General features: G+C 49.4%; 1 protein-coding gene across 2 annotated transcripts in view; it reads left to right on the forward strand.

The window, feature by feature from the left end:
• Positions 1 to 14,374, forward strand: part of HEATR3 (HEAT repeat containing 3) — an 88,304-nt gene that overhangs the window by 52,357 nt on the left and 21,573 nt on the right. Inside the window, exon 15 of one of the 2 annotated variants that reach the window (XM_008275057.5) lies at positions 2,873 to 3,639. The exons of the other annotated variant lie outside the window; for it this stretch is intronic. Coding sequence (XP_008273279.3) covers positions 2,873 to 2,995 — 123 coding nt within the window. The 3' untranslated portion in view covers positions 2,996 to 3,639. Of the gene's footprint in view, positions 1 to 2,872; positions 3,640 to 14,374 lie in introns of those variants that run through there. 2 annotated transcript variants of the gene reach the window in all.

Below are 14,374 nucleotides of genomic sequence, written 5' to 3' on the forward strand. Positions count from 1 at the left end.
TGCCACATGTTGTTGGTCTCATATATCTGTAATTTTAGATTTTGAATTAAACATTTACTCTTGGGGCTGACGTCGTTGTGTAGTGGGCTAAGCTATCACCTGTGATACTGGCATCTCTTATTGGAGCACTCGTTTGAGTCCTGGATGCTCTGCTTCCAATCCAGCTCCCTGTTAATGTACCAGGGAAGGCAGCAGAAGGTGGCTCAAATGCTTGGACCCCAGCTACCCTTGTAGGGAAACCAGGAAGGAGTTTTTGGCTCCCAGCACTGGTCACTGAGGCTATTTGGGGAGTGAATCAGCAGATGGAAGATCTCACCCCTCGTTTTTCTGTAACTGCCTTTCAAATAAATAAATAAATCCTTTTTAAAAAATGAGGTTCAAGGGGCCAGTGCCGTGGCTCACTTGGTTAATCCTCTGCCTGCAGCGCTGGAATGCTATATGGGCGCTGTGTTCTAGTCCTGGTTGCCCCTCTTCCAGTCTAGCTCTCTGCTGTGGCCCGGGAAGGCAGTGGAGGATGGCCCAAGTGCTTGGGCCCTGCACTCGCGTGGGAGACCAGGAGGAAGCATCTGGCACTTGGCTTCGGATCAGCGTAGCTCCAGCCGTGGTGGCCATTTGGGGGGTGAACCAACAGAAGAAGACCTTTCTCTCTGTCTCTCTCTCTCTCACTGCCTGTCAAATAAATTTTAAAAAATCAGGTTCAAAATCTTTTTGAGTAGAGATTTTGGTGAGAAATCTTGTTTATTTTTCTTCTTGTTCCCAGTGTTTCAGCTAACAAGCTCCTAGTCAGAATTCAGTTGTCATTGAGAAAACTCTGATAGATTTTTAAGTGAATATGATTATATGTTAAGAAATTTAAATTTTCTGGAAGATTTTTAGTGCGTAAAATAATTTCTCTTCCAGAAGAAAAGAAATACAACAACACACGCTGTGCAGTCTCTGAGGACAGGGTTGGTTTAAAAACACTGATGCTGGCTTGTTTTTGGCATTTTCATGTTTTGGCATACTGTATTTTTGAATTTAGCAATAGTGACTACCACTTACTGAGTTAAGCTTCACCAGCTGGAGACTCTCTTGTGGGGGAAAAATGAATAATTTACTCTTAATTATGCTTTGTTTATGCTTGTAGTGTTTTTGCATTTGTTTTTTAAGCAGGGAGACGTTTTATTTCTTCTCATTCCTTACCTCACAGGTAACCAGATTGAGTGCTGCTTGTTTAAATCAGGGGTGGGAAACTTCCAGCCGTGGTCCCTTAAGGCCCACATGTAGGTGGCACTCGGCACTCAGTAAATCTGCAGCAGGCTCATGTTTAACTTGATGATTTTGTATGTTATAAATATCCAACTGGCCCAGAGCACAGACAGACCAGTGCACCTTAGGATTTTCCCCGTTACAACCCAGAGGGAGCATGTGACAGTCTCAGCCCTGCACTGGGTGCTTTTAATCAGTGCTGCATCCTGGACAGACCCCACCCCCACCCCCTCACCCGGCAGTATGCAAAGGGTGTCCACAGTGTTATTTTTCAGAGATTGATGTATTTATTTCAAAGGCAGAGTTGCAAAGACAGAGATCTTCCATCACTGATTTACCCCACAATGGAGGGGACTGGGCTAGACCGAAGCCAGGAGCCAGGAGCTTCTTCCAGATCTCCCACATAGTTGCAGGAGCCCAAGGACTTAGGTCATCTTCTGCTATCCCAGGTGCATTAGCAGGGAGCTGGGTCAGAAGTGGAGCAGCCGGGACTCAAACTGGCGCCCATATGGGATGCCAGCAGTGCAGACAATGGCTTAACACACTGCACCACAGCATCAGCCCACCACCGTGTTCGTAAATGTTAAAGCTGCAAGGAAAACAGGTGCAGTAAGAGTCACTGAACCCTGCAGAAGCAAAGGAGCTGGGAGTCTCTCTGTCTCTGTCTCAGACCTGCAAAATAAATGAATCAATCTTTCAAAAATTAAAATAGGGGCTGGTGCTGTGGTATAGCCACCACCTGCACTGCCGGCATTCCATGTGAGTGCCAGTTCAGTCCCAGCTGCTCCATTTCCAGTCCAGCTCCCTGCTAGTGCAGCAGGGAAAGCAGTAGAGGAAGGCCCAAGTCTCTGGGCTCCTGCACCCACGTGGGAGACCCGGAAGAAGCTGATGGCTCCTGGCTTCAGATCAGCCCAGCTCCCACTGTTAGTGGCCATTTGGGGTGTGAGCCAGTGAAAGGAACATAACTATCCCTCTCTCTTTGTAACTCTGCCTTTTAAGTAAATAAATAAATCTCTTAAAAAAATTAAAAAATTATTTCTTACTTTCCTCACATGATCAAACCTCTTTTATGACCTCATAGCAGGATGTGACCTTTCTTTACAGCATCTTTGGTTTTTTATATTTTTTTAAAGATTTACTTATTTTATTTGAAAGAATTACAGAGAGGCAGATGCAGAGAGAGAGAGAGAAAGGTCTTCCATCCCCTGGTTCACCCCCCAGATGTCCGCAATGGCTGGAGCTGTGCTGATCAGGAGCCAGGAGCTTCTTCTGGGTCCCCCATGTGGGTGCAGGGGCCCAAGGATTTGGGCCATCTTCCACTGCTCTCCCAGGCCACAGCAGAGAGTTGGATTGCAGGTGGAGCAGCTGGGACTTGAATTGGCTCCCGTATGGGGTGCCAGCACTGAAGGCAGCAGCTTTACCTGCTGTGCCACAGTGCCGGCCGGCCCCATTGCAAATACATTTTCACATACTGTGTTGTATTTATCTTGGAAGTAAAAGTGTTTCACTAAATTCTTTCAGCTGTCTTGTTCAGAAAATGGTTTAATACACCCCCAAAAATAAGTAGTTTGTTTAAATGAATCAGAAACACATCCCAAATCACATACAACTCCTTTCCTGGCAGATCCGAAAAGAAGGACGCAGCAAGTACAGTCCCGACCAGCTGTGTGTTCTGGACAACGTGAAGATGAATCTGAGGAGGTTTGTTGCTTACCAGGAAACTGTTGAGAAAAGACTGACCTCTTGAACAGTCGAGAGAGACCAGTTCTGCCTGAAAACGTTGGGTGCCAAGAATACTAAAGGGTTTCCATCTAGTGCCACGTTTCTGAAAGCCATTTTTCGTGCCTATATTCTGCACATTAATTTTGAAGTTCATAAAAACTTCAGAACCTGTGAACAACACTTGCGTACTCCTTAGGGTCTGTGTGCCGTTTCTAGTGCTGTCCCAGCCCTGGCTCCAGCGTCCCACCCCTGGGGACAAAGACGCGTGTGCAGTGTGGAGGACTCGTGGTTCTTAGCTAATTTGTGGTCCGTGAAGAAACTCAAGCAATCATGTTTTCCTTGAATTTTGCACAAAAAAGAAAATCCAGATCATGACTTGAACCAGTATCATTTTATGTTAGCTGGATCTTTGAATTACAAAGATAAACTTTATAAAGTAATTTTTTGGGTATGGAGTACTGTATACCAATTACATTTATTTGTGGAGAAGTGAATGAGTTGGATTTCTATATCACTACTTAGTAGATTATACTAATGAGCTAAAGAGGTAATTGCCATCTGTATCGGTGGATCTGAACAATTACTGCCTCATAACATCACTCCTTGATTTAACTTGATATGGAATCAGACTTGGAAGTATTTTTAAATAAATAACTTTTTAACTTTAAACTTTGTGTCTTGTTTTCAAGATTAATTATTTATTTGAAAGGCAGAATTAACAGAGGCAGAAAGAGAGAAGTCTTCCATCTGCTTGTTCACTCCCCAAATGGCCTCAACAGCCAGAGCCGGGCTGATCAGGAGCTTCTTCTGGATCTCCCACGTGGGTGCAGGAGCCCAAGGACTTGGGCCATCTTCCGCTGCTTTCCTAGGTCATTAGCAGGGAGCTGGATCAGAAATGGAGCAGCCAGGACTCCATTTAGCACCCATATGAGAAGTTGGCACTGTAAGCAGTGGCTTTATTCACTATACCACAGCACTGGCCCCTTAAGATTTCTTTATTTTGAGGGCAGAGTGACAGAAAATGGGAGATATACACAAACACAGAGAGAGAAAAATCTTCCATCCACTGGTTCACTGCCCAAATGCCCACAACAGCTAGGACTTGGCCAGGCTGAAGCCGAGAGCCAGGAGCCCTGTCCTGTTCTCCCGTGTGGTTGGCAGGAGCCCAAGTACGCTGGCCTTCTGTCTTCCCAGACTCAATAGCAAGAACCTGGACTGGAAGCAGTGGAGCCAGAACTCAAACCAGCTGTGGTTTTAATCCACTATGCCTCAGTGCCCACCCATAATAAATTTTTTTTTGAATGCTAAATAATATTTTTCCTAGATGCTTCCTTGTGGTGGATATTGCTTTTGTGGGGAGCAGCCCGGACTGGACTGAGTTACTGGAATTAAGACTTATTCTATGCATCTGCTCTCCCACAATATGGCGCTGGGAGAGAAGTAAACAGCTTCCGCACAGCTGCCTCCAGTTCAACCAATAAACTGTAGGACTTGCTACTGATTGGAGGAGAGCAGCGTACTCGGCGTGTGGGCAGCCGAGTTAGGATTGGCGGAGGAGGACTATAAAGGAGGAGAGAGACGGCGTGCACCAGGAACATCTAAGGGGAACATCTAGCTGAAGGAACACCTGTGCAGCCCCCGAGAAAGCCGGCCGGCAGTGTGCCGCTCCCCTGCGGAAGTGGGGAATGTGGCCAGGGGGAACTGCCCTTCCACGGAGGTGGAAGGGATAGTAGCCAACCCGGGAAGAACCAGCAGCAAACCCGGGGAGGGCCGAGCAGACGAAAGAACAGCGCAGGGTCCTGTGTCGTTCCTCCACGAAGAGGGGGAGCGACAGCTTTAAATATATGTGAGATATTTTTTCAAAAGACAGCATTAGCTGTCAGTGTTGGTGAAGTCACAGAGTACCAGCTGGGGCCCAGGGAGGGACTCTCCGTGGGCCGACTCCACTGTCCATCCATTTGCCTGATGAGAGTCATCCAGGAGTTTTGAAAATTTCTGTAGTTTCTCAGTGCCCTGGCTAAAAGTCTCAGTATCAAGTACAAACCCTACTTTTCTTGTTTTCAATTTTAATTGTATGTATTTACAGAGTACAGGCCACTAATTCAGTACACGTGTGCCGTGTGTACTGACCAAATCTGGCCATTAACTTCTCCTCGCCGTTAGTCTGTATGGAGCCTTCCAGCTGCTTTTTCTGAACGAGAGGTTAGCCTGAAGATCTTTATTCTTACTATTTCTGTAGCTGTGTAAGATGAGCTATTAGTGTTACGCTTCCTCTGCTCTGTGGTGTATTGCACTGCTTTTACCTGTGTGATATAGATTGTTGGGAAGCCGAGGTTGACTCTGCTGAGCCTGTCAGACCGAGCGCAATGACCCGATGCTATTCATAGTGGGCACTGGAAGTGGTCTCCTTCATTCAGGCCTGGCTTCTGCTTCCTTGTGCTCCCGGATCGTGACTTCTGTGGGTTATGGGTTTGTCTAGAGAGTCCTTCAGCAAAATGATTGACCCAAGCTTTTTAAAGCATGTGTCCTTGGAGACCTTTCTTTAAAAAGAAAAAAAAAAAAAAAGACATTTATTTATTTATTTGAAAGGCAGAGTTACACAGAGAAAGATAATCCATCTGCTTGCTCACTCCCAAAATGGCTGGGGCTGACCTGAGCCAGGTCAAAGCCAGGAGCCTGAAACTCCATCCAGGGGTCTCCCAGGTGGGTGACGTGCCCAAGCATGTGGGCCATCTGCTGCTGCTTTCCCAGTAGGAACCCAGGTCAGAAGTGGAGCAGCTGGGGGCTGACCTGGTGCTCTGATGCGATGCGCTCGTGGGCGGTGGCAGCTTCACTCTTCGGACCGCAACACCAGCCCTGTGGAGTTTGTTCTAGTGAGGAAAAGTTGCAGAGTTGCCCTTGCCTTGAACATTCATAGGCTACAATTATTTTCCAGGGGAATAAAATTTCTAATTAGTTCTTTCCCACACAGTCCAACGTATAAACAACGTGCAGAGAGCGCATCTTGCACAAGGCTTAGTGCGCAGTAGACTGTCAATAAACATTTGTGTTGATGATTTTCTTTAAAAAAGAAGATTGATTTATTTGAAAGTTACAGAGAGAGAGGGAGAGACAGATACAGAGATAGAGATTGTCCATCTGCTGGTTCACTCCTCAGATGGTCGCAACGGCCAGTGCTGGGCCAGGCTGAAACCAGGGGCCAGGAGCTTCCTCTAGGTCTCCCTCTTGGGTAGCAGGGGACCAAACACCTGAGCTATCTTCTCCTGACTTTTCCAGATCATTAGCAGGGAGCTGGACCGGAAGTGGACCGGCCAGGGCACGGAGCAGAGCCCGTGTGGGATGCCAGCATCCAAGGCGGCGGCCCCACCTGCTGCACCACAACACCTGCCCCTTTGATTTTCTCTCTCATTATGCAAGCTCCAGGACAGTCACTGGGTCATCCTGTAGAACGGTAGAAGGTGGGTGACGGCCCTGAGAATGGGCCAGCCTCTGCATGCGGTTTCTGAGCGAGCTTAGTTTCACGTGTGTTGCTACCATTCATTCAGTTTTTACACTTAAACGGAGAAAATGGCAAAACAAGCATGAAATATGCTCTCCAGTTTTACCTGTTTACATCATAGGCGTATACTTAAAGTTAGTGGAAATGGACGTAAAAGTTTACTTTAGTACAAAAAAAAGTTTGAAATGTATACATCCATAACATGCAAGTAATTGGGGTCCTGCTGCCTGCATGGGAGATCAAGTTTGAGTTCTGATCTCCTGGCTTTGGCCTTGGCCCATTCCCAGCTGTTGTGGACATTTGGGGAGTGGACCAGCAGATGGGACCTCTCTGTTTCACTAATAAGTAAAATGTATTTCTGTTTTAAAGGCCAAAAAAAAAAAAAAAGGCAGTACATAAAGCAGTGATTTTTCTCCTCCGGTGAACATTTCGTGGTGCCTTCTAGGGTCTGCGTTAGCAGGAAGCTGGAGCCAGGCATCAAACCCAGGCAGTCTACACGGGATCCAAGTGCTCGGAGTCTTAACAGCTAGCCAGTTCATAACGTTCTAATTTTTATTTAAAGATTTATTTTATTTATTTGAAAGAGTTAACAGAGGTCGAGACAGAGAGAGAGAAAGAGCTCTTCCACCCGCTGGTTCACTCCCCAATTGGCCATGACGGCCAAAGCTGAGCCAATCCAAAGCCAGGAGCTTCTTCTGGGTCTCCCACACGGGTACAGGGGCCCAAGGACTTGGACCATCTTCTACTGCTCTCCAGGGCCATAGCAGAGAGCTGGATCAGAAGAGGAGCAGCCAGGACTCGAACCCGCACCCATATGGGATGCCAGTGCTGCAGGTGGCAGCTTTAACCCGCTGCACCACAGCACTGGCCCGCAGGAGGGGCTTCTTAACCGCTAGGCTGAAAGCTCACCTCCACATTTGATTTCAAAAGAGGATTTTGGAATACCAATCAGGTCATTACGTTTCTTTTTGTGGCTTTATCTTGTGAAGGTGGGGAAAGGCCCTCGTCCTCAGTGTGTGAGCAGTGCTAGAAGTGGGTTCACCACACCCAATCTGCAGCATTTCAGGGAAGCAAAAGACCTCCCCTGCCTGCCCCTTTAGAAAACACGGCTTTAGGCCGGTGCCGCGGCTCACTAGGCTAATCCTCCGCCTAGCGGCGCCAGCACACCAGGTTCTAGTCCCAGTCGGGGCGCCGGATTCTGTCCCTGTTGCCCCTCTTCCAGGCCAGCTCTCTGCTGTGGCCAGGGAAGTGCAGTGGAGGATGGCCCAAGTGCTTGGGCCCTGCACACCATGGGAGACCAGGAGAAGCACCTGGCTCCTGCCTTTGGATCAGCGCGGTGCGCTGGCCGCAGCGCGCCAGCCGTGGCGGCCACTGGAGGGTGAACCAACGGCAAAAGGAAGACCTTTCTCTCTGTCTCTCTCACTATCCACTCTGCCTGTCAAAAAAAAAAAAAAAAAAAAGAAAAGAAAACACGGCTTTGTGGTATCAATGCAGTTCATGACGTGCCCCTTCGCCATCTGCCTCACTGCTGGGCTGTGTCTCTGCTGGTGTCTGGAACTGCTGGAATATCTGTTGGCAGCTTTTGCATGCTGAGAATGTTGTGGAAGCCAAGCGGGGTCGCCAGGTTGTTAGGAAACTCACGGCAGCAGTGAGAGACCTGTGGCTGCCCTGGTGTCGTCTGTCCTGGGGCAGCCTCTTCTTGGATCACTCTCCGGCCGCGCAGGGCTCCCTGCACCCTGAGCCCACGTCTCGTGCGCATGCTCGGAGCCCAGTCTTCCTGCTTCTCGTTGCTTCTGTGAGCTGCCCCGAACTCTCACCTTTTGATGCCATCAGCAGTTTCTGTTACTTGCAAACCCAAACCCTGATAGGAGTAGAATCCTTCTAGAAGTTCTGGATGTATCTACCCAAGCGCACCTGGCTACATTGCTTCTGTCATGGACACATGTGTGTTCTGAAAGTTGGCTTTTTTCCTTAGCAGCATTTAGGGGAACCAGCGCCTGGTCAGGGTCATGATTAGGGCTGAGGGAAGCCCTTGTTTCTTGAACAGGAGACTCTATTGGGTCTTGCCTTGACGGGCTGGGAGGAGGTGTCCCTTTCTCAGCCTGTCCTGAAACAGCACTCGCAAACTACCTTTTGCGCCTTCCAGCGGTTTGAAGAATTCCGTCTTCTCCCCTTGCTGGACCTAATCCCAAGCTTGGATAAAAAGTAAACCTGGAGAAAGTATACCAGGAAACTGAGGACCAAAGATTCTTAGCAAACTGGCACTGCAGTTACTTTGTAATTGTTAACCTGATTCTGAGAATGTAATGATAATTACAGATTCCTCAAATACACTACCTTAGCCATTGTGTAACAAATTACCCAGAAACAAAGTGACCAAATGGAATTTGTAGAGGCAGGCATGCCAGTCGATATGATACAGCCGTATCTCACATTAGTGTACCTGGGTTTGCTGCCCAGCTCCGGTTCCTGTCTCCAGCTTCCTGCCAATGCAGACCCTGGGAGGCAGTGGAATTGCTTGAGTAATCAGGTCCCTGCCCCCGACGTGGGAGACCTGGACTGAGTTCCTGGCTCTTGGCTTTGGCCCTGATCCAGCCTTGAACCAGCCCTGGCCACGGTGGGGATTTAGGGAATGAATCAGTGGATGGGAGCCCACGCTTGCTCGCTCTCTCTCTGGCTGCATCTCACAAACAAACAAAACCAGTGCCCCCATTCAGACATTAAACTGTGCAGCCGGCCAGCGTGTCTCGCCCTGCTCGGCCCCTGCCCTCTCCTGCTCCGCTGTCTGCCTTCAACTCAGGCTTCAGTGTTCCTTGACTCAGTTGTCTACCAGCACCGTGCTCCTTGCGCACTCATACACGCAGCCTGGCTGCTTTCCCACTGCTGCCCCTTCGCTCCTGTGCGTCCTGCACAGCAGCTCACATGGCAGCTCCATAAGAGGCCTTGCTGGGCTCCCGGCTGAGAGCACAGCTCTGGGGGGTGGATGCTCCACCATGTCCTGTACCATCCACCCTTCCTCCCCCGCCCCCTTTTGTTTATTTACTTATTGGAAAGGCAGAGGGAAAGAGAGCGAGAGAGATCTTCCATCCTGCAGTTCATTCTCCAAATGACTGCAACAGCCAGAGCTGTGCCGGGCGTGATCCAGGAGCCAGAAACTCCAGCCAGGTCTTTCATATGGGTGTCAGGGACCCAAATTCTCGAGCCATCACCTGCTGCCTCCCAGGGTGCCCACCAGCAGGAAACTGGATCTGCAGTGGAGAAAGGACTCGACTCAGACCCAGGCATTCGGACAGGGGATACAGGTACCCAGTGGTGGTTTAACCACCACACTGCAATGCCAGCCCACTATCTTTCCTTCTTTAATCATTTTTTCAAATGCTTATTTCAGTTTACTTGAAAGAACGACAGAGAGACAGAAATCTTCCATCTGCTGCTCTACCCCCCAAATACCCACAACAGCCAGGGCTGGGCCACACTGAAGCCAGGGGTCTGGACCTCCATCCTGTCTCCCCGATGGCAGGCAGAGGCCCAAGTGCTTGAGCCACCATCTGCTGCCTGCTAAGATTCATCAGCAGGCAGCTGGCTCAGAAGAGGCGTAGCTGGGACTTAAACTGGCACTTCACCATGGGGTGCTGGCATCCTAAGTGGTGCCACCATGCCTGCCCCCTCTTCACCAGATTTATTGAAGCCCTAACTTTGCACCAGGCCCTCTTGTCACTACTGAACTGAGACCGCCAGCATAGGCAGAATAGGCATGGGCCTTGTCTTTGCAAAGCTTCCAGGAGATTCAGACACCATCAATGCCAAATGTAAAAAGCAACGGGTAGGAACAGTTGTGGCCCAGTGCACTAAGCCACCTGTGAGGCAGGCAGACCCCTAGAACACCGGTTTGAGTCCCGGCTGTTCCACTTCCAACCCAGCTCCCTGCTAATGTGCCTGGAAGGCAGCTGATGATGGCCCAAGTGCTTGGGCCTTTGCCACCCATGTGGGAGACTAGTACGGAGTTACAGGCTCCTAGCTTTAGCCTAGCCCAGCCCTGGATGTTGTAACCATTTGGGAGTGAACCAGCAGAGGGAAGGGCCCACGTGCTCTCTCTCTAGCTCTCTCTTTCTTTTTCTGTCTCTCTGTCACCGTCTTTCAAGTCAATAAATAAATCTAAAAAAAAAAAAAAAAGTCAACAGAGGTTATAAAGAAAGGGCTCATGCTTCTCTGAGCCCATCAAAGAGGCTGACCTGGGGCCGGCACTGTGGCATAGCGGGCTAAGCCTCCGCCCGTGTGCTGTGGTGTGCCAGCATCCCATATGGGCGCCTGTTTGAGTCCTGGCTGCTCTACTTCCGATCCAGCTCTCTCCTATGGCTTGGGAAAGCAGTGGAAGACAGCACAAGTCCTTGAGCTCCTGCACCCACGTGGGAGACCTGGAAGAAGCACCTGGTTCCTGGTCTCAGATCAGCGCAGCTCTGGCCATTTCGGCCAACTGGGGAGTGAACCATCAGATGGAAGACCTCTCTTTCTGCCTCTCCTCTCTCTCTGTGCAACTCTGCCTTTCAACTAAATAAATAAATCTTAAAAAAAAAAAAAAGGAGTAGCAGTGAGCCCAAGGAGAGGCAGGTGGACCGGCCAGGGGGTTCCTCTGGGGGCTAGGGGGTGTTGCTGGTTTTGTTCAGTGTGATGTTAGTGAGGAAGAGGGATGAGACAGCAGGTGGTAATGGGTTAACAGACACCAGGCAGGAAATGCTGAGACTGAGGGAAGTGCCAAGGTTGACTCAGGGTTGTGGCTCACGTAACCTGTTGGATAGGGTTGTGTTTGCCCAAATAGGAAACACTAGCAGAGGATCGGGCTCGGGGGAAGCTGATAAACTTATTTTTGAAATGTTGCTCTATTAGAAGATGGCTTTGAGTACAAGGAACAGAAAATGTGAGTCCGCTATCTTACATTATAAAGAATTGCTCTAACTAACTTTATAAGAAATCCAGTGAGGGAGGCGGGCGCTGTGGCATAGCAGGTAAAGCCTCCACCTGCAATGTCCGCATCCCTTTCGGGCACTGGTTTGTGTACTGACTGCTCCACTTCTGATCCAGCACCCTGCTAATGTGCCTGGGAAAGCACTGGAAGATGGCCCAAGTGCTTGGGCCCTGCACCCACATGGGAGATCAGAAGAAACTACTGACTCCTGGCTTCAGCCTGGCTCTGTCCCAGCCATTGCAGCCATTTAGGAGTGAACCAGAGAATGGAAGGCCTCTCTCTCTCTCTCTCTCTCTCTCTCTCTCTCTCTCTGTAACTCTGCCTTTCAGATAAATAAATAAATGAATCTTCATCCCACATCAGAGGGCCTGAGTTTAGTGCCCAGCCCGAGCTCCCGATTCCTGCTCCCTGCTAATGCAGACCCCGGGATGCAGTGTTGATGTCTCAAGAAGTTGGGTTCCTGCCACACGTGAGGGAGAGCTGGATGGAGGTCCTGGCTCCTGGCCATCAGGGGCACCTGGGGAGTGGGCCAGTGGGTTGTAGCTGTCTCTGTCTCACTCGCTTTCTCTCTATCTGAATCTCAAATTAAAAGAGGCCGGCGCTGTGGCTCACTTGGCTATTCCTCCGCCTGTGGTGCCGGTGCCCCGGGTCTAGTCCCGATCAGGGCGCCGGATTCTGTCCCGGTTGCTCCTCTTCTAGTCCAGCTCTCTGCTGTGGCCCGGGAGTGCAGTGGAGGATGGCCCAAGTGCTTGGGTCCTGCACCAGCATGGGAGACCAGGAGGAAGCACCTGGCTCCTGGCTTCGGATTGGCACAGTATGCCGGCCACAGCGGCCATTTTGGGGGTGAACCAATGGAAGGAAGACCTTTCTCTCTGTCTTTCTCTCACTAACTCTGCCTGTCGAAGGAAGGAAGGAAGGAAGGAAGGAAGGAAGGAAGGAAGGAAGGAAGGAAGGAAGGAAAGAAAGGAAAGAAGGAAGGAAAGAAGGAAAGAAGGAAGGAAAGAAGGAAAGAAAGAAAGTCCGGCAGGAGGGCGGGCTGACTCAGTTGGCCTCATCAAAGACCCAGGAAAGAAGGAAAGAAGGAAAGAAGGAAAGAAGGAAAGAAGGAAAGAAGGAAAGAAGGAAAGAAGGAAAGAAGGAAAGAAGGAAAGAAGGAAAGAAGGAAAGAAAGAAAGAAAGAAAGAAAGAAAGAAAGAAAGAAAGAAAGAAAGAAAGAAAGAAAGAAAGAAAGAAAGTCCTGCAGGAGGGCGGGCTGACTCAGTTGGCCTCATCAAAGACCCAGGTTCTTGCCCTGCCATCCCCGTGCCTGCTGTAGCACACATTCTGGCTGTCTGCTGTGGCTAAATGAAGGCTGTGTCAGTGTCCAGGGGCAGAAAATGGCCTTTCCCTGTCTGCTGCCTCTGGTGAAGAGCTAACCACGTTTCCCACAAGCCCCCAGGGTCTCCTCACTCTGTGGTAATTGACATTATACGTGGTAACAAACAGCCCGGATGTCCAAGTGTCCTAGAACAAGAAACATTTATTCCTCATTCACGTCACGGTTCCGTGTAATTTGGGTGGCTTTCCTGGGGGATCTAGGAACCATTTTTTTTTTTTTTAATTAAAAAGCATTTTTGTGGGGCTGGCGCTGTGGCACAGTGGGCTAAGCCTCTGCCTGGGGTGCCAGCATCCAATATGGGCACCAGTTCACGTCCTTGCTGCTCCTCTTCCAATCCAGCTCTCTGCTATGGCCTGGGAAAGCAGTGGAAGATGGCCCAAGTCCTTGGGCCCCTGCACCCACGTGGGAGACCCAGAGGAGGCTCCTGGACCCTGGCTTCGGATTGGCGCAGCTCTGGCCATTGCAGCTACCTGGGGAGTGAACCAGTAAATAGAAGACCTCTCTCTGTGTGTCTCTTTCTCTCTGTAACTCTACCTTTCAAATCAATAAACAAATCTTTAAAACAAAATTTTTGGTTTCTTTTTCTCCTTTAATTTGAGAGGCAGAGAGAACTCCTATCTGTCCGCTGGCTCCCCACATGCTCTTGGCCATGCTGTGTTTCACTTTTCCTGATCTTACTGAAAAGGTGGAGCAACCGACTCAGAGTGGTAGCATAAAGCAGGACATAGAGATCAGTGGAACAAAATTAAGTCCAGAAACAGACCTCTAATTAAATGGCCAATTGATTTTCCACTAAGGCTCCAAGTTTAATTCAATGGAGAAATAAGTCTTTTCTATAAATGATTCTAATTAATATCTATATGGAAAAAAAAAAAAACCCATCTACTCAAAAGTCAAGGTTTGGTTGGTCAGTGTTGTGGTATAGCAGGTAAAGCTGCCATCTGTGACGCCAGCATCCCACATGGGCACTGGTTCATGTCCCGGCTGCTCCTCTTCTGATCCAGCTTCCTGCTAATGCACCCGGGAAGGCAGCAAAAGATGGCCCAAGCAGGAGCCCCTGCCACTCACATGGGAGACCAGGGTGAAGCTCCTGGCTCCTGGCTTTAGCCTGGCCTGGCTCTGACTGTTGTGGCCAAGTGGGGAGAAAGTCAGCAGATGGAAGATCTCTCTCTGTCTCTCTCTCTCTCTCTCTCTCTCTCTCTTTCTCTGTAACTCTATCTTTCAAATCAATCAACCTTTTAAAAAAAGGTTGTCCCTGCCATCCATGGGAAACCTGGCCCAGCCCTGCAATTTGGGAGTGAACCAGTGGGTAGGAGATTTCTCACCATCTCTCTGCTCTTTTTTTTTTTTTTAGGATTTATTTATTTATTTGAAAGAATTATGGAGAGAGAGAGAGAGAGAGAGGGAGAGAGAGAGAGGTCTTCCACCCACTGGTTGACTCCCCAGCTGGCCACAACGGCCAGAGCTGAGCCGATCCGAAACCAGAAGCCAGGAGCCTCCTCCGGGTCTCACACGTGAGTGCAGGGGCCCAAGGACCTAGGCTATCCTCTACTGCTTTCCCAGG

This window comes from Oryctolagus cuniculus, chromosome 18, assembly GCF_051225735.1.
Source record: "Oryctolagus cuniculus isolate XC-2025 breed Fujian yellow rabbit chromosome 18, ASM5122573v1, whole genome shotgun sequence".
Taxonomy (NCBI): Eukaryota; Metazoa; Chordata; class Mammalia; order Lagomorpha; family Leporidae; genus Oryctolagus; species Oryctolagus cuniculus.